The sequence below is a fragment of the Anomaloglossus baeobatrachus genome, chromosome 6 (genome assembly GCF_048569485.1).
Source record: "Anomaloglossus baeobatrachus isolate aAnoBae1 chromosome 6, aAnoBae1.hap1, whole genome shotgun sequence".
In the NCBI taxonomy this organism is placed as follows: Eukaryota; Metazoa; Chordata; class Amphibia; order Anura; family Aromobatidae; genus Anomaloglossus; species Anomaloglossus baeobatrachus.
In genome coordinates, this window is record NC_134358.1 from 302,054,118 (window position 1) to 302,073,756 (window position 19,639).

At 45.5% G+C, this 19,639-nt stretch overlaps 1 protein-coding gene across 1 annotated transcript in view; it reads left to right on the plus strand.

Moving 5' to 3' along the window:
• NFX1 (nuclear transcription factor, X-box binding 1) overlaps nt 1-19,639 on the plus strand; it is a 154,724-nt gene that overhangs the window by 108,782 nt on the left and 26,303 nt on the right. The window contains exons 14-19 of the mRNA XM_075314894.1: nt 2,350-2,469; nt 3,363-3,442; nt 7,410-7,640; nt 10,525-10,598; nt 15,940-16,041; nt 17,892-17,933. Of these exons, the coding sequence (XP_075171009.1) occupies nt 2,350-2,469; nt 3,363-3,442; nt 7,410-7,640; nt 10,525-10,598; nt 15,940-16,041; nt 17,892-17,933 (649 nt within the window). The remainder of the gene's footprint in view (nt 1-2,349; nt 2,470-3,362; nt 3,443-7,409; nt 7,641-10,524; nt 10,599-15,939; nt 16,042-17,891; nt 17,934-19,639) is intronic.

Here is a 19,639-nt window from a genome sequence, read left to right on the forward strand (position 1 = left end):
ATTTCCATGCGCACGTCGCATTTTTTTTTTTTTGTCAGCGTTTTATTTATCAAATATTTGTCAAAATCTTTCACAAAAAAGGCAGCATGTCAATTCTTTTTGCATTTTTGGCAGCAATAGAACTCAATGAGGGGTTGAAAAATGGAAGGCAAAACGCATGTAACAAATTACGCAAGGTAACAAATTACGCAAGGTAACTCGCTCATTAGACTCATACATGTTCACTGCTTCCCCCTGTCTGATTGATTGCAGTCAGATGCGCCCACACACTGAGTGACAGCCGTCTGGAATTGCCGCATCCATTAGATCCGACAGTCCCGGGACTTTACCCGGCTCATCACGATTACCCTGGTGCGGTGGTAATCTGGGAAATAAGGAGTTATTGGCAGCCTATAGCAGCCCCAGGTTAGTAATGTCAGGCATCTATGAGACACCCCGCATCACTAATCTGTAAGTGAAAGTTAATAACCACAAACAGCCAAAAAATCCTTTATTTGAAATAAAATAAAAAGCACACACTTTCACCACTTTATTAACCTCCCAAACACGCCTCCAGGTCCGAAGCAATCCACACGAGGTCCCACAGAGATTCAGCTCTGCTATATCCCTGTCCTGTCACAGCGAGCGTCATAGAGCAAGACTGCCCGTTGTGAGTTCAGACAGAGCCGCACGATCACAACGCGGCTGAACCCTTGACGTCAGAGCTGCGGGCCTTGCTGTACGGCGTGTGTCGCGGCATTGACGTCATGTGTTCACCACTGTGAGGTTCAGGCCGCTTCTGCAGTGAGTCGCGCCTTCAGCGGTGACGTCACTCATCTGAGTCCTCCACCTGTGGCTCACTTCTGTTACGGTCACAGGTGCAGTACTCCAGCTATGACCGCCAATCACCTGAGTGATGGCACTGCTGATTGCGCAGCTCACTTCAGTCACTTGTGTGATTTGCTGTCACAGGTGGAGGACTCCAGCTGTGGCTAACCTGAGTGATGTCACCGCTAATAGCGTGACTCACTTCAGTTGCTGCGTGGAGCTCACAGCCGACAGTCTTGTTCTATAGAGCTCGATGTGAGCGTCAGATGTAGCAGTGCTGGAAGCGTCGTGGGACCTCATGTGGATTATATCGGCCTGGAGGAGTGTTTGGGGGTTAATAAAGTGGTGAAAGAGGAGGCTTTTTTGTCTTTCAAATAAAAGGATTTTTTTGGGAGTTTGTGTTTATTTACTTACAGATTAGTGTTGGCGTGTCTCATAGATGCCTGCCAGCCGTGGGCTGTTATTAACTCCTTATTACCCCGATTACCACCGCACCAGGGCACTTATGGATGCGCCACTTCTGCGGCGGCTGTGCGCTGCTATTGTTAGACTGAAAAGGGCCAAATAACATTGGCCCTTCCCAGCCTAATATCAGCTCCCAGTTGTCTTCTGTACCTTGGCTGGTTTTAGAGAAATGGGGGGACCCACGTCATTGATTTTTTTAAAAAAATCAAAAAAAGCATGGGATTTCCTCTATTTTTCATAACCAGCCAAGGTACAGCAGACCGCCGAGGGTTGCAGCCTGCAGCTGCTACTGTTCCTGTGCTGAACATGAAAAACAGGGTTGGGTGGGGCCATTTCTTTCCCCACCCCCGCATCCAAAAAATAAAAAAAGAAAAACTAAAATAAAAACAGCCATCTATTCTTTCTATCTTATTTTCTATCCTAGCTATCAAATATCCTATCATTTTTTTTCTCCTTTTAAAAAACGCAGTAACACAAACACGGTAAAAACGCATTCGTTTTTCTTTCTCAAACGTAGTGTTTACAGTTGTCATAATCTGCCAGAGGGTGCAGTTCTTTGTTGTCAAACATAAAACGCAACGTGCACACATACCCTTAAGGTTAGAAAGGTGGATAGAGACCTGTGGTTTAGTATATGTGTGTAGGCCTTCCAACTGCCTCACTTCAAATGTCGGGGGACAGAATGAATTCTCATTGCCAATCCTTTTGTTCTCTATGAGACAAGCTGCTAGAGCAGGAGTCTGGCACTGTTTCTCGTGTAGAACGTTCGGCCATTATATGGAGGAGTTGACAATTTTCTCTATGGGGGCACTACTCTTGGCTACATTCATAGATAAGATTATTGCAGACAAATGTTTAATTTCTATAGGGAAGCTGGTGTGGTTTTTGTAGTATGCAGAAGATGCATTAAATTAGATTTCATTGCTCAATCTGCATAGGTTTTATGGCATGCTTTTAAAAATGTAATTCTGACCTTGTGTGAACACGGCCTAATGCGGTCTATTTTAAAGATGAGCAGTGAGACAGGGCAGTAGAAATTAGCCACTATTTTAAGTGACCATGATTCTTTCATTTAAGGCTTTGACGAGCTTGCCTGCTATTGTGGAGAGTCCATTATTTACCCTCCTGTACCATGTGGCACCAGGCCTCCAGAGTGCAAAAACTCTTGTACAAGACAGCACGAGTGTGACCATCCAGGTATACCTTCTGACATTTTGCATGTTGACTTTACTAAGATAGATGAGTAAAATATATCTAAGCATGAAGAACATAATTATGTATAGTGACTGCATTAGATTAAGATGTTTTGGGTTTTTTTTTACTATTGGCTTCGAACAACCTGTAGATAGCAGCTTTTTCAGACCATCACTAAGCCATCAGAGTTCCTTCCCTTATTACTAATTCGCTTGATGCAATATATTTTTATTGCAAAAGAGTATTACGTCTGGATTCCATAAAGAAATATTAAATGCATAATTGGATGTGTGATGGTTGTAATTATCGCTGAGATGTGAAGGCTTGATGTATACAATTGGTAGGAACGTTGGAAATTGTCCAGCTCTGTAATTAACAACTGTGAGTTAAAGCTTTCTTGACAACGCCATAAGGAAAATTGTTAATTTCTGGTTTCAGTTTTCAAAATGCGCTCATATGAAAAGTGACAAAAAAAAAGTCGAAGAAGGTGGGGGTGTTACGATCGTGATATTGTATTTTACCCACTTTACATCTGTTTGCGCCTGTTTTTGTTGGGTTTTTTTCTACTAGAGTTGTGTTTTTTTCTTTTCTACTTGTGTTTTTTATTTGCTCAAAATGTAAAAAACACACTAAACTGTGTGTAAAATACGAACGGTGTGTGAATGGGAGACTTAACCTTTTCTCTTTGATGTTACTCTCTGTAAATAGAATTGTCGTCACACATAACCTTTCCAAGATTCTCACAGGAGAAAAACTTATTGGCGAATGACAATTATTTTTATTATCAGTCCTTAGTTTTGACATTTTAACTCCAGAAACATTGATAAGATTTGTAATTACAGGATTGATTCTGTCTAAATGCTAATTTTTTTTATTACTCATTCTTACATTTGCAGTTTTTCATTCATGTCACAGTGAGGACAAATGTCCCCCATGTACGTATCTCACTCAGAAGTGGTGTATGGGAAAACATGAGGTAAAGGCTTCATTTTACTTGCATAATATAAATTATGAGTCTAGAGGGAGTGAGGCCCACATGGCGTAAAGAATGCTTTTTTCCGCTGTAGGTTTTTTGTTTTTTTTTGTGCAGACAATTAATGTAAAGGCCCAGTCACACTAAACAACTTACCAGCGATCCCAACAACGATACAACCTGATAGGGATCACTGCTAAGTTGCTAGGAGGTCGCTGGTGAGATGTCACACTAAGCGACGCTCCAGCGATCACACCAGCAACCTGACCTGGCAGGGATCGCTGGAGCGTCGCTACCTGGGTTGCTGGTGAGCTGTCACACAGGCAGATCTCACCAGTGACCAGCCCCCAGCGCCGCGTGGAAGCGATGCTGCACTTGGTAACTAAGGTAAATATCGGGTATCCCACCCGATATTTACCTTGGTTACCAGCGCACACCGCTTAGCGCTGGCTCCCTGCACACCTAGCCACAGTACACATCGGGTTAATTACCCGATGTGTACTCCGTCTTTGTGTGCACAGAGCAGGAGCCGGCACTGACAGCGTGAGAGCTGCGGACGCTGGTAACGAAGGTAAATATCGGGTAACCAAGGGAAGGGCTTCTTGGTTACCCGATGTTTACCGTGGTTACCAGCGTCAGCAGAAGCCGGCTCCTGCTGCCTGTACATTTTAGTTGTTGCTCTGTCGCTGTCACACACAGCGATCTGTGCTTCACAGCGGGAGAGCAACAACTAAAAAATGGCCCAGGACATTCAGCAACAACCAGCGACCTCACAGCAACATCGCTGCTACATCACAAAAGTGGTGCCTCAGCAGCGATGTTGCTAGCGATGTTGCTTAGTGTGACGTGGCCTTAACACTTTAAGCAAAGTGGATGTGATTTCATGAAACCTCGCGTCCTCTGTTTAAAGTTGCTGTTGAACTAACTGTGTGTTCTAGTTTTGTTTTGTTTTTTTTTTCTTCCCATAGTCTTCAATGAGAAGGCTGAAAAAACAGATGGAAAAAGTGCCAGTGTTTTTACATGCAGAATCTCAGCGTTTTTATGGAAAAAAAACAAAACCAAGCGTTTAATAAAACATTTTAATGACACATTGAGTTCTGCTGTTTCTCTTCTATGTACATTCAGGCCTCCAACAAACAGCCCCTGCAGCTCACACCTATACCACATTGTATGGAGCCAGGATGTGAGACGCAGGATCCGTAGCAATCAGATGGAACAACACACAGCCCCTGCAGCTCACACCTATACCACATTGTATGGACCCAGGATGTGAGACGCAGGACCCGTTCCATCTGATTGCTACAACACACAGCCCCTGCAGCTCACACCTATACCACATTGTATGGAGCCAGGATGTGAGACGCAGGATCCGTAGCCATCAGATGGAACAACACACAGCCCCTGCAGCTCACACCTATACCACATTGTATGGAGCCAGGATGTGAGACGCAGGACCCGTTCCATCTGATTGCTACAACACACAGCCCCTGCAGCTCACACCTATACCACATTGTATGGAGCCAGGATGTGAGACGCAGGACCCGTAGTCATCAGATGGAACAACACACAGCCCCTGCAGCTCACACCTATACCACATTGTATGGACCCAGGATGTGAGACGCAGGACCCGTTCCATCTGATTGCTACAACACACAGCCCCTGCAGCTCACACCTATACCACATTGTATGGAGCCAGGATGTGAGACGCAGGACCCGTAGCCATCAGATAGAACAACACACAGCCCCTGCAGCTCACACCTATACCACATTGTATGGAGCCAGGATGTGAGACGCAGGACCCGTTCCATCTGATTGCTACAACACACAGCCCCTGCAGCTCACACCTATACCACATTGTATGGAGCCAGGATGTGAGACGCAGGACCCGTAGCCATCAGATGGAACAATACACAGCCCCTGCAGCTCACACCTATACCACATTGTATGGAGCCAGGATGTGAGACGCAGGACCCGTAGCCATCAGATGGAACAACACACAGCCCCTGCAGCTCACACCTATACCACATTGTATGGACCCAGGATGTGAGACGCAGGACCCGTTCCATCTGATTGCTACAACACACAGCCCCTGCAGCTCACACCTATACCACATTGTATGGAGCCAGGATGTGAGACGCAGGACCCGTAGTCATCAGATGGAACAACACACAGCCCCTGCAGCTCACACCTATACCACATTGTATGGAGCCAGGATGTGAGACGCAGGACCCGTTCCATCTGATTGCTACAACACACAGCCCCTGCAGCTCACACCTATACCACATTGTATGGACCCAGGATGTGAGACGCAGGACCCGTAGCCATCAGATGGAACAACACACAGCCCCTGCAGCTCACACCTATACCACATTGTATGGAGCCAGGATGTGAGACGCAGGACCTGTTCCATCTGATTGCTACAACACACAGCCCCTGCAGCTCACACCTATACCACATGGTATGGACCCAGGATGTGAGACGCAGGACCCGTAGTCATCAGATGGAACAACACACAGCCCCTGCAGCTCACACCTATACCACATTGTATGGAGCCAGGATGTGAGACGCAGGACCCGTTCCATCTGATTGCTACAACACACAGCCCCTGCAGCTCACACCTATACCACATGGTATGGAGCCAGGATGTGAGACGCAGGACCCGTAGTCATCAGATGGAACAACACACAGCCCCTGCAGCTCACACCTATACCACATTGTATGGAGCCAGGATGTGAGACGCAGGACCCGTAGCCATCAGATAGAACAACACAGCCCCTGCAGCTCACACCTATACCACATTGTATGGAGCCAGGATGTGAGACGCAGGACCCGTTCCATCTGATTGCTACAACACACAGCCCCTGCAGCTCACACCTATACCACATTGTATGGAGCCAGGATGTGAGACGCAGGACCCGTAGTCATCAGATGGAACAACACACAGCCCCTGCAGCTCACACCTATACCACATTGTATGGAGCCAGGATGTGAGACGCAGGACCCGTTCCATCTGATTGCTACAACACACAGCCCCTGCAGCTCACACCTATACCACATTGTATGGACCCAGGATGTGAGACGCAGGACCCGTAGCCATCAGATGGAACAACACACAGCCCCTGCAGCTCACACCTATACCACATTGTATGGAGCCAGGATGTGAGACGCAGGACCCGTTCCATCTGATTGCTACAACACACAGCCCCTGCAGCTCACACCTATACCACATGGTATGGAGCCAGGATGTGAGACGCAGGACCCGTAGCCATCAGATGGAACAATACACAGCCCCTGCAGCTCACACCTATACCACATTGTATGGAGCCAGGATGTGAGACGCAGGACCCGTAGCCATCAGATGGAACAACACACAGCCCCTGCAGCTCACACCTGTACCACATTGTATGGAGCCAGGATGTGAGACGCAGGACCCGTAGCCATCAGATAGAACAACACACAGCCCCTGCAGCTCACACCTATACCACATTGTATGGAGCCAGGATGTGAGACGCAGGACCCGTAGCCATCAGATAGAACAACACACAGCCCCTGCAGCTCACACCTATACCACATTGTATGGAGCCAGGATGTGAGACGCAGGACCCGTTCCATCTGATTGCTACAACACACAGCCCCTGCAGCTCACACCTATACCACATTGTATGGAGCCAGGATGTGAGACGCAGGACCCGTAGCCATCAGATAGAACAACACACAGCCCCTGCAGCTCACACCTATACCACATTGTATGGAGCCAGGATGTGAGACGCAGGACCCGTTCCATCTGATTGCTACAACACACAGCCCCTGCAGCTCACACCTATACCACATTGTATGGAGCCAGGATGTGAGACGCAGGACCCCTAGTCATCAGATGGAACAACACAATAGCATTTTGAGACCAGTCACGTTATGTTTTTGGAGTATTTTGACCATACCGATATAAAATTCTCCTATTTTCTTTACTCAGCTTAGGAACAATATTCCCTGCCATCTTACTGATATTTCTTGTGGCCTGAGATGCAACCAGCTGTTAAAGTGTGCAGTGCACAAATGCAAAAGGATCTGCCACAAAGGTGAATGCCTCATAGATGAAGACTGTAAACAGCCGTGCATCCTTCCACGACCGGACTGTGGTCATCAATGCTTGGCTGCTTGCCACCCTTCACAACCCTGCCCACCTTCTGTTTGCAGTGCAATGGTAATTGTGTGTTTACTGCTATATGAACAATGATCTTGCTGAATTATGCTGATGGGATTATGCATATGCTTGATGTCCATTTTTAAAGGGAACCAATCATCAGGAATATATTGGCATTTGCAACGCAGCAAATGATATATGGGTGGGTATTCATATGGATTCCCGCCCCCCTGCCTGTTGTTCCTCCCTCTCTCTGTTCTCTATGGTAAGTATTATACAAATGATTCACTTTGTCTCTTGCAGGACCTGTGGGAGGTCATACCCTTGTGACCTTTTTATCCAGCTTTGTTGGCTGAGGCCCCGCACCTTCTGGTCACATGGGTATGAGCTCACACAGGTCCTTCAACAAAGTGAATTGTTTGTATAATACTTACCATAGAGGACAGAGAGAGGTAGGAACCGGCAGGGGGGCAGGAATCCATATGAATACCCACCCATATTATCTGCTGCGTTGCAAATGCCAATCAAGTATCTGATGATTTTTTAAAGTTTAGGCTTTCAAATCCAAGAAAGTAAACATCTGAGTTGACCACTAATGGTATGTTGAGAAGCAGCTTGATCATGCCAGTATAGCACTGGCTTTAGCTTATATACGAAAATCCTGATGATTGGTTCCCTTTAAGGGGGTTGACCACTACTCAACGCCTTCTTATGCCCCATATTTGCCCCGTTAAAATAATAATAAAAAAAAAGCTATGCTAGTCTGCTGTACTGTCCCCTCCTTCAAATGAGTAATCAAGATCACTTATGTGTCTGAAGGCATGGACAGTGAAGTTGGCAGTGATAGGGTGCAGGGCTCATGTGACATAACAATGTTGCTTGATCCCAAGGAGAGTGAGTGCCGATTCCTGTGCCAGCACGGGAGGAGAGCATAAGTTTTTGGTTTTTTTTTGCTTTTTTCCCGTGTTATTCTTTAAATAGGGGCAAACGTGAAATGAGAAAGGGTTGTCCTATTAGTGGACAACCCCTTTAAGGGGCTACATCTGTATTAACCCCTTTGACCACTGTATGTTTTTCAGCTTGCATTTATATTCTGCTTCTTTCACAAGAAGAATAAATTTGAAAAGCCATCTCCATTCCATTGAGTGCCAGTTTTTTGGATAAATGAACCTACAAAGAGATAATGTTACATATTTCCTGTTGCTTGCAGTAGCCTATAATACGAGGGACTGTTGATAAGTCTTTGGCTTTTTGATTTTTTTTTTTTTTTGTTTCTATGGTAACAAATGTTACATCACATGAAAGCCTTACGTGTCTAATATGTTTTCAAAATTTTCTATTTGTTGCTTATGGCAACAGTGTTCTACGCACGCGGGATAACAAAATGGCAGAGTTTAATGAGATATTCACAGCAACTGAGAGCAGAGGAGTGATAAAATTCTTGTTTCTGCAAGGAAAGTCCGTAAAAGATATTCATGGTGATCTGTCTCAGACATTGGGGGATCAATGCCCTTCATATTCCACTGATAAGAACTGGGTTGTCATATTTAAAACTGGCCACTTCAGCACCAATGATGAAGAACGTCCTGGACGACCAAGAGTGGTTGTTGTTCCGTAGATTGTCGATGCTGTGCACAACCTCATACTGAGGAATCGATGAATTTCAGCTAAAGCAATAGCAGACTTCTATGGGATTTCCTGTGAACGTGTTTGTGTCATTCTCTATGAACATTTGGACATAAGGAAGCTATCTTCAAAGTGATCCCCTAAATGTTTGACAGCAGATCAGAGAAGCATGCGAGTGAAAACTTCCCGGTCCATTTGTCAGTGTTTCTGGACTGATAAGAACTTTCTGGATCGACTGGTCACTATGGATGAGACCTGGATTTATTTGTATATCCGTGAAAACAATGATCAGTCAAGAGTGGAGGCACAGTGGTTCTCCTTGTCCAAAGAAGTTCAGGGTGCAAAAATCAGCCACTAAGGTGATGGCATCTGTGATCTGGGATAAGGAGGGCGTGCTGCTAGTGGACTTACCTTCAACAGGGTTCCACAATCGATGCAAGGTATTACATTGAACTTTTGGACCAATTGAAGGCAGCTCTGAAGGTCAAAAGGCGCGGTAAGCTGTCCAAATGAATCTTGTTCCTGCAAGACAACGCCTCCACTCACACTGCACAAGCGACCACGGCAAAACTGACAGAGCTGTGCTTCCAGCTGGTTTACCACCCACCTTAGTCACCAGATCTAGCTCCCTCCAACTATCATCTGTTTCCAAACCTGAAGAAACACCTCAAGGGTACCAAATGTCACACCATTTCTGATGCCATGGCTGCTACGGATGCCTGGTTTGAGGCACAACTGAAATCCTTCTTTTTGCTATGCTTACAGAACTTAGAATACCGATATATTTGGAATAAATGTAAAGTTTCATTATACTATCTCTTTTCTTTCTGGGTAAAGCCAAAGACTTATCAGCAGCACCTCGTAGTACAGTTTAATGATGAGCAAAAAGGTTTCCGAGACCCTGGTCAAAAGGGTACAGCCCTGGGACCTCATCGGATTAGTACGACTCTTGACATTGTTACATTGTAGCACCATGCAAGACGTTGTGGTGGACTTCTAACAGAAGAGACACCAGGGATGCTGCAAATGGGAAGAACTTTGCAGTGCTCTGGTCACTGCAGCTGTAATCTTGCAAGGTGGTCACTTGAGCTTGTTAATTTTTTTTGCTCAACTCTAGTACAGTTGATTAGATTGATGCAATGTAAGAAATCCACATCTTTCCACTCATTGATAGAAAGCAGACATCTTGAAACCTATTGAGTCCCTCAAACTTTTTAAATGAATGCATAATACAATGATTTGAAAACCGCATTATTCCTGTCTATAGCTGGATGAAGACATCAGAGTTTTTAACCAATATTTCTTCTTTATTCTTTAGGTAGATCTCCAATGTGAATGTGGGCGAAGGAAAGAAAGCGTAGTGTGCTCCACTGCTTCCTCTGCTTATCAAAGGTTACTACGTGCATCTGTTCATTGTTTTCCTTAATGATTGCATATAATCTTAGTCTAATTTGCATGTGTCTTTGTATCACTCTTAAATATAATAGAAATTAGGGTCCTACTTTAGTTTTAATGACTTGTTATATGCCAAGGCCACTGTTAGATTTTCATGTCTTGACATACCGTATTTTTCGGACTATAAGACGCACTTTTCCCCCCCCAAATGTTGGGGGAAAGTGGGGGGTGCGTCTTATAGTCTGAATGTAGGGCTGCAGGGAATGAGGGTGCTGCGGTGGAGCGGGTCATCGGTGGCATGAGCAGGCTGTAGCAGCCTCCCGTGACCACGTAGACCCGCTCATTTCATATGCACGCCCATAATCCCGCCCATCATCTCTCAGCGCTGAAGCCAGCGCTGACAGGTGGGCGGGGTGATGGGCGGGGAATGCGCGCATATTAAACAGCTTGCCTGCATGATCACCCCTGGCAACTACAGCCTGGAGTGATCATGTGCGGCTGTATTCACTGCCCCCCACGCATCATCATCAGCGCGGGGTGCAGTGAATCCGTTTCTCACCCGCCACGATCCCTGCAGCACCGCGATGTCCTCCTGTCTGTCCCGTCAGCGGCTGTGTGAGGAGACTAGCGGTGCGCACAGCGATGACATCATCGCTGTGCGCACGTGTCCACACGCAGCCGCCGCCGGCACAGACAGGAGGACATCGTGATGCTGCAGGGATCGTGGCCGACTCCACACTCCAGCGCTGCTGCTGGCACAGACTGAGGAGGAGCGATGCTGCAGGGAGTGAGGTAAGGTGAGTATGAACGTTTATATTTTTTTTTTGTGTGCCACAGGATGCGGCCCGTATACCAGGATGAGGGTACCGTATTTTTCGGACTATAAGACGCACCCTGGTTTTAGAGGAGGAAAATAAGAAAATTAAATTTTAACCAAAAAATGTGGTCATGACACACTGTTTTGGGGAGAGGATCTGCTTCTGACACTATTATGGGGGTAATGTCCCCAAATTCTCTACTAAGGTACCCCATTCTGGTAACGATCCTGCTGCCTTGTATATGATCCTGCTCATATACCCCATCCTGCTCATATACCCCATCCTGCTATATACCTCATCCTGCTCATAATACACCCCCATCCTGCTATAAAATACCCCCATCCTGCTCATAAAATATCCCCATCCTGCTCATAAAATATCCCCATCCTGCTCATAAAATACCCCCATCCTGCTCATAAAATAGCCCCATCCTGCTCATAAAATAGCCCCATCCTGCTCATAAAATTAGCCCCATCCTGCTCATAAAATAGCCCCATCCTGCTCATAAAATAGCCCCATCCTGCTCATAAAATAGCCCCATCCTGCTCATAAAATAGCCCCATCCTGCTCATAAAATGGCCCCATCCTGCTCATAAAATGGCCCCATCCTGCTCATAAAATAGCCCCATCCTGCTCATAAAATAGCCCCATCCTGCTCATAAAATAGCCCCATCCTGCTCACAAAATAGCCCCATCCTGCTCACAAAATAGCCCCATCCTGCTCACAAAATAGCCCCATCCTGCTCACAAAATAGCCCCATCCTGGTATATGGCCTGTATCCTGTGGCACAGAAAAAAAAATAAACGTTTATACTCACCTTTCCTCACTCCATGCAGCATGGATCATCTTCCTCTCTGTCTCAGCTGCAGCGCCGCTGAGTGGAGCAGTCACCGTGGGTGGAGCCGTCCTCCTGCAGCATCGCGATGTCTTCTTGTCTGTCCCGGTCAGCTGATCTGCGTGGACGTTAGCGGCGCACACAGCGATGACGTCATCGCTGTGCTCACCACTTTCTACACAGATCAGCTGACCAGGACAGACAGGAAGACATCGCGATGCTGCAGGAGGACGGCTCCACACACGGTGACGGGTGAGTGCACGGATTCACTGCACCCCGCGCTGATAATGATGCACGGGGGCAGTGAATACAGCCGCACATGATCACTCCAGGCCGTAGTTGCCAGGGGTGATCATGCGGGCAGGCTGTTTAATATGCGCGCATTCCCCGCCCATCACCCCGCCCACCTGTCAGCGCTGACTTCAGCGCTGAGAGATGATGTGCAGGAGGATGGGCATGCATATTAAATGAGCGGGCCCACGTGGTCACGGTAGGCATCGCGATGTCCTCCGGTGGTCTGTGCCGGCGACTGCGTGTGGACACATGCGCACAGCGATGAAGTCATCGCTGTGCCCGCCGCTAGTCACAAGTCAGCTGAGCGGCACAGACAGGAGACCGCGGTGCTGCAGGGGAACGGTGAGTAATGTGTACTGATTCACTGCTGCCCCCCGCACTGATGATGATGCGCGGGGGGCAGTGAATACAGCCGCACATGATCACTCCAGGCTGCAGTTGCCAGGGGTGATCATGCGGGCCGGCTGTTTATTCCCTATCACCCCGCCCACCTGTCAGCGCTGACTTCATCGCTGAGAGATGGGCGGGAGGATGGGCGTGCATATTAAATGAGCGGGCCCACGTGGTCACGGCAGGCTGCTACAGCCTGCTCGTGCCACCGATGACTCGCTCCACCGCAGGACCCACATTCCCCACAGCCACATTCAGACCATAAGACGCACCCCCCACTTTCCCCCAACATTTGGGGGGAAAAAAGTGCGTCTTATGGCCCGAAAAATACATTATATTATGAGCAGGATGGGGGTTATATTATGAGCAGGATGGTGGTATATTATGAGCAGGAGGGGGTATATTATGAGCAGGATGGGGGTATATGCCAGTATATAGCAGGATGGGGTATATAGCAGGATGCGGCCATATACCAGGATGGGGTATATAGCAGGATGCGGCCATATGCCAGTATACAGCAGGATGCAGCCATATGCCAGGATGGGGTATATAGCAGGTGCGGCCATATGCCAGGATCTGGTACATAGCAGGATGGGGGTATTTTATGAGCAGGATGGGGGTATTTTATGAGCAGGTTGGGGGTATTTTATGAGCAGGATGGGGGTATATGCCAGTATATAGCAGGATGGGGTATATAGCAGGATGCGGCCATATACCAGGATGGGGTATATAGCAGGATGCGGCCATATGCCAGTATACAGCAGGATGCAGCCATATGCCAGGATGGGGTATATAGCAGGTGCGGCCATATGCCAGGATCTGGTACATAGCAGGATGGGGGTATTTTATGAGCAGGATGGGGGTATTTTATGAGCAGGTTGGGGGTATTTTATGAGCAGGATGGGGGTATTTTATGAGCAGGATGGGGGTGTATTATGAGCAGGATGGGGGTGTATTATGCCAGGATGACTGTATATAGCAGGATGGGGGCTATACCAGGATGAGGGACATATTCTGTATATACAAGGCAGGAGGATCGTAACCAGGCTGGGGTACCTTAGTAGAGAATTTAACAGTGTCAGCAGCAGATCCTCGCCCCATAACAGTGTGTCATGACCACATTTTTTGCTTAAAATTTTATTTTCCGCCTCTAAAACCAGGGTGCGTCTTATGGTCCAGTGCGTCTTATAGTCCGAAAAATACGGTACATTTTAACTCTAATTTGTTCGGCCTTTGAGCCATTTGTAAAATGGACAAACCTTTTTTTTATAGCTACAGCCTGCTGCAAAAAAAATAAAAATAGTGCATACTTGCCTCCCACGACCACTGCAGCCAATCTACATCCAATGATCAGTTGCAGCGCGCCTCTATTACATTTGAACAGGCGTCCAACATAACAATGTCATGTGATCGCTAAGAGACATAACAGGGAGGGGTGCCGATCCAGAAGGTCTGTATGCAATCTTTTATTTTATGCAGCAGATGGTAGCAAATAACTAGGGGTTGTCCACCTGTATCAGTTCACATGGGTAAGATATTGCTGTGAATTTCTCCTGCTGATCTTATTAACCTTTATATACAAGTGCATCTCAATAAATTAGAATATAAAAAAGTTAATTTTTCAGTAATTCAATACAAAAAGGGAAACATATTATATAGAGTCTATACAAAGTGAACTATTTCAAGTGTTTGTTTATTTCTGTTAATGTTGATGATTATGGCTTACAGCCAATGAAAACCCAAAATTCATTATCTCAGAAAATTGGAATAATTACCAACACCTGCAAAGGCTTCATTAGCGTTTAAAATGATCCTTAGTCTGGTTCAGTAGGCTACACAATCATGGGGAAGACTGCTGACTTCACAGTTGTCCAGAAGGCAGTCATTGACACACTCCACAAGGAGCGTAAGTCAGAAAAGGTCATTGCTAAAGAAGCTGGCTGTTCATAGAGTGCCGTATCCAAGGAGTGGGTGGACTGTTGCTGAAGTCAGTGCTTCAACAGACACCACACATAGACGTATCCAGGACATGGGCTACAACTGTTGCATTCCTTGTGTCAAGCCACTCATGACCCATAGACAACGCCAGAAGTGTCTTACCCGGGCCAAGTAGAAAAAGAACTGTACTGTTGCTCAGTGGTTCAAGGTGTTGTTTTCAGATGAAAGTAAATTTTGCATTTCATCTGGAAATCAATCCAAGCTGCTTGAGGTCTAGTGTGAAGTTTCCACAATCTGTGATGGTTTGGGGAGCCACGTCATCTGCTGGTGTATGTCCACTGTGTTTTATCAAGACCAAAGTCAGCGCTGTCTTCTACCAGGAAATTTTGGAGCACGCTATGCTTCCCTCTGCCAACAAGCTTTTTGGAGATGGAAATTTCATTTTCCAGCAGGACTTGGCACCTGTCCACACTGCCAAAAGTACCAATACCTGGTTTAGTAACCAGAGTATCGATGTGCTTGATTGGCCAGCAAACTTGCCTAACCTAAACCCCATTGAGAATCTATGGGGTTTTGTCAAGAGGAAGATGAGAGACACCAGACCCAACAATGCAGAAGAGCTGAAGGCTGCTATCAAAGCAATCTGGGCTTCCATAACACCTCAGCAGTGCCACAGGCTGATCGCCTCCATGCCACAATGCATTGATGCAGTAATTCATGCAAAAGGAGCCCCGACCAAGTATTTAATGCCTTTATCGTACACACTTTTCAGTAGGCCAATATTTCTGCGTTTAAAATAATTTTTTTTCATTTTGTCTTATATAATATTCTAATTTTCTGAGATAATGACTTTAAGGTTTCATTGTCTGTAAGCCATAATCATCAACAGTAACAGAAATAAACACTTTAAATAGATCCCTCTGTGTGTAATGACTATATATAATATATGCGTTTAACTTTTTGCATTGAATTACTAAAATAATTTTTTTGATATGGGATGCACTTCTACCTTTTTTAGTTGGTTACTTTCATAATGACAATATTTTGCACTGATGTTTCTAGAATAGCTGCTATATCTATGGCCACAAAGCTGACTGAAATGCAGCTAGGTGATTCAGTGGATATTGGAAAACTCGTCACCAAAAAAGAAATGAAGCAGACCAGGTAAATTGACTTGTGGGTTGTACATCTATGTCAGTGCTGCTGCAATTAATTTCATGTGTGTTAAGGCCCAGTCACACACAACGACTTACCAGCGATCCCGAAAACGATGCAACCTGATAGGGATCGCAGGTAAGTCGCTGGTGAGATGTCACACAGATCTTACCAGCGATGCAGGAACAATACAGGTCTCAGTAGCAACCTGTATAACGATCTCAGCAGTCACTGTGACCCTGTCACACAGTGTCAAACACAGCAATGTGTCCTGCCCAGCAGGACATCGCCTTTGAAGAAAATGGCCTGGACCATTCTGCAACGACTAGAGATCTCACAGCAGGGGCCTGATCGCTGGTAGGTGTCTCACACAACAAGATCGCTAACTGGATCGCTACTGTGTCACAGAAAACGTGACTCAGCTGCAATCTCGCTAGCGATCTCGTTATGTATGTCGGTACCTTTAGAGGAAACCTGCCTGCTTTACTGGAAGTAGAGCTACAGGGTGAAAATTAACTTCTATCCTCCCTGCAGTTGCTTACTTCAAATAGTGGTGCAAGAAGCAGTTAGTCATTACTCACTGTACAATGAGAACTGAGGTTGTTCATTGGCACTTTGACAGCCTGCTGTCTGTGTGTGTCTGTGTGTGTCTGGCAGGCTGTCAGTCAAAGTGCCGGGGAGTGACTACAACCGCTCTGTGCAGCGGGTGGCAACTGGAATCAGTACCTGCACTACCCCAAGAACTGGTTGCAGGGAGGATATGAATTAATTTCTTCCTCTGTAGCCACTGCTCCTATAAAGAAGCCAGATATGACTTTAATGCACTTTACCTGCAGATTAGCACTATATTTTCAGGTAAATAGTGTTTTTGAACATGACTGACTCCTTTTAGATCTCTTTTTTAAGGTTGTTTAGCTGATCATTTTCCAGTCGGTAAGCTATAAGCCACTGGCTGTTTCTTTTGAGCATTCACATAAGACGTCTCCATTTACATCTGAATGTGTGTGAATAGTTTCCACAAATAGAGCATGCATTTCATCACTAGGTACACTTCAGTTTGCAGTTTTGCCCTCTATCAGGAGTTATCCATTAATACAAGTGGCTTATATCAGTATATTTATCCCCCTGTAAGGGCCTTTTCCCAAAGGCATTGTTCACATGTAACATTTTTGAACTCAGCATTTTTACTGTCAAGAGAAGAGGTTTTGGCTCAAGAAAAAAACACTGAACATAGCCTAAGTGCCCGCAGTAGTACTTCTCTTTAGGATTTTACTTTGTCCTGTACCTTATTCTATTTTTGCACTGTATTACTAGGAATGACTGGTAAGCAGCATTTCAGTCCCTCTTAGTTGTTCTTTACGGCAATTTTTTAGAAAAGTGGAAGCCACGCAGCTTTGTATGAAGGAGTCGTATTAACCTCGGCTTTGAAAGTTATGAGGTTGTGCCCTGTAGAATACATTTTGACGAGCACTCGTAATGCTGCTTACACAGTGCTTGTTAGTGATTATCCTTGTAAGTGCTAGGAGCCTTTTCATTACACGAATAGGTCAGCACATATCAGTTCTAGTTCCCATGTCATATTTGCTTATGTTTTCCGCAAAAAACAATGTGCGTGGGAAGCGGCCTCTTTAAATTTGTTTTCAAAGCCCAACGTACCAATTTTATGTGATTGTCACAGCAATCCACTAGAAAGTATTCAGCGAGAACACTTTTAGGATAATTGTGAAAGGTCAGAACAAGTAGGCGAGTTAAGTACCCTGTGCAGTGAAAGAGAATCGCCGGCTATCTGGCCTTGTAAATGAGCACTCTTCCGCAGCACGCTCCCCACTGACTTGCCTTTTGTTTGGCTCTGATTATAGACTGCAGTGTGATGAAGAATGCTTGGCTTTGGAAAGAAACAGGTAAGTAGGCACATGCTTATATCTCCAGTGGGATTTGTAAAGAGTTTTTGTGCGGGGTAACTAGTATATTCTGATTAATGAAGCTCATGGTAAATTATGTGGCTTTTACATATCAGTGGAATCAACAAGGCTGAAACTGCTATGGAAATATGAGTTTACTAGGAATATTATATAGTGGGCATGAAGCATTAAAGCCTTACAAGCAAAAAACATTAGCTTATAAATGATGTGCATAGCTGGTATTCGCGCAATTGCTTGGTGGGGGCCTCACGCTGTAGAGATGCCTCATCCATCTGTGTGTTGCTCAGTTTGCAGCCCCTTCAGGCCTGGCCTGGTTCAGGTGCCCACAGATCTGGCTGAAGGAGCTATTTGGATGGTACCGATCCCTGGGCAAACACAACCGCAGCTATTTACAGCCTTTACACCGTTGGCTCCATATTCCACCATTTCATGCAAAGTACGACAGAATATCAGAGCAGGCAATGCCATACAGTGAATTCCCTTTGCCAGGGTGCAAATTTTAGCATTAGTAGAAAAATGTATACAATTGGCCATCCTAAGTACAAATAAAACTTTCCCGATATGTACTGTTTATAAAACAAAATGAAAAAATAAATTTGAGCTTTACTTACCTTTCCCAAGTCTGCACAGTGTCCAAGCTACTGAGCTCTGTGATTGTCTGCAGGGATGTTACCTTGACATAACCGCTGCAGCCCTACAACTCTCAGAGCCACAATCTCACTTTGCAAGGGATTACAGAGGTGGCCATTATTATGTTGGCATAGTTTTATATACAAGTGCATCTCAATAAATTAGAATATCCTCAAATTCAATTTATTTCAGTAATTCAAATCAAAAAGGGAAACGCATATATTATATAGTCATTACACATAGACGGATCTATTTCAAGTGTTTATTTCTGTTAATGTTGATAATTTTGGCTTACAGCCAATGAAAACCCAAAAGTCATTATCGCAGAAAATTAGAATATTGTATAAGACAAACTGCAAAAATTATTTTAAACTCCAAAATGCACTCAATACTTGGTCGGGGCCCATTTGTATGAATTACCGCATCAATGAGGCGTGGCATGGAGGTGATCAGCCTGTGGCACTGCTGAGGTATTATGGAAGCCCAGGTTGATCTGATAGCAGCCTTCAGCTCATCTGCATTGTTTCGTCTGCTGTCTTTGATCTTCCTCTTAACAGTACCCTAATCAAGCATAGTGATACTGTGGTTATTAAACCAGGTATTGGTACTTTTGGTAGTTTGGACGGGGTGCCAAGTCCTACTGGAAAATGACATTTCCATCTCCAAAAAGCTTCCTGGTAGACTGCTGCGTTGACTTTGGTCTTGATAAAGCACCGTTGACCTACACCAGCAGATGACATGGCTCCCCAAACCATCACGGATTGTGGAAACTTCACACTAGACCTCAAGCAGCTTGAATTGTGGCCTCTCCACTTTTCCTCCAGATTCTGGGACCTTGACTTGCAAATGATGTGCAAAATTTACTTTCATCTGAAAACAACACCTTGGACCACTGAGCAACAGTCCAGTTCTTTTTCTCCTTGGCCCAGGTAAGCCTCTTCTGGTGTTGTCTATTGGTCATGATTGGCTTTACACAAGGAATGCGACAGTTGTAGCCCATATCCTGGATACATCGGAGTGTGGTGACTCTTGAAGCACTGACTCCAGCAACAGTC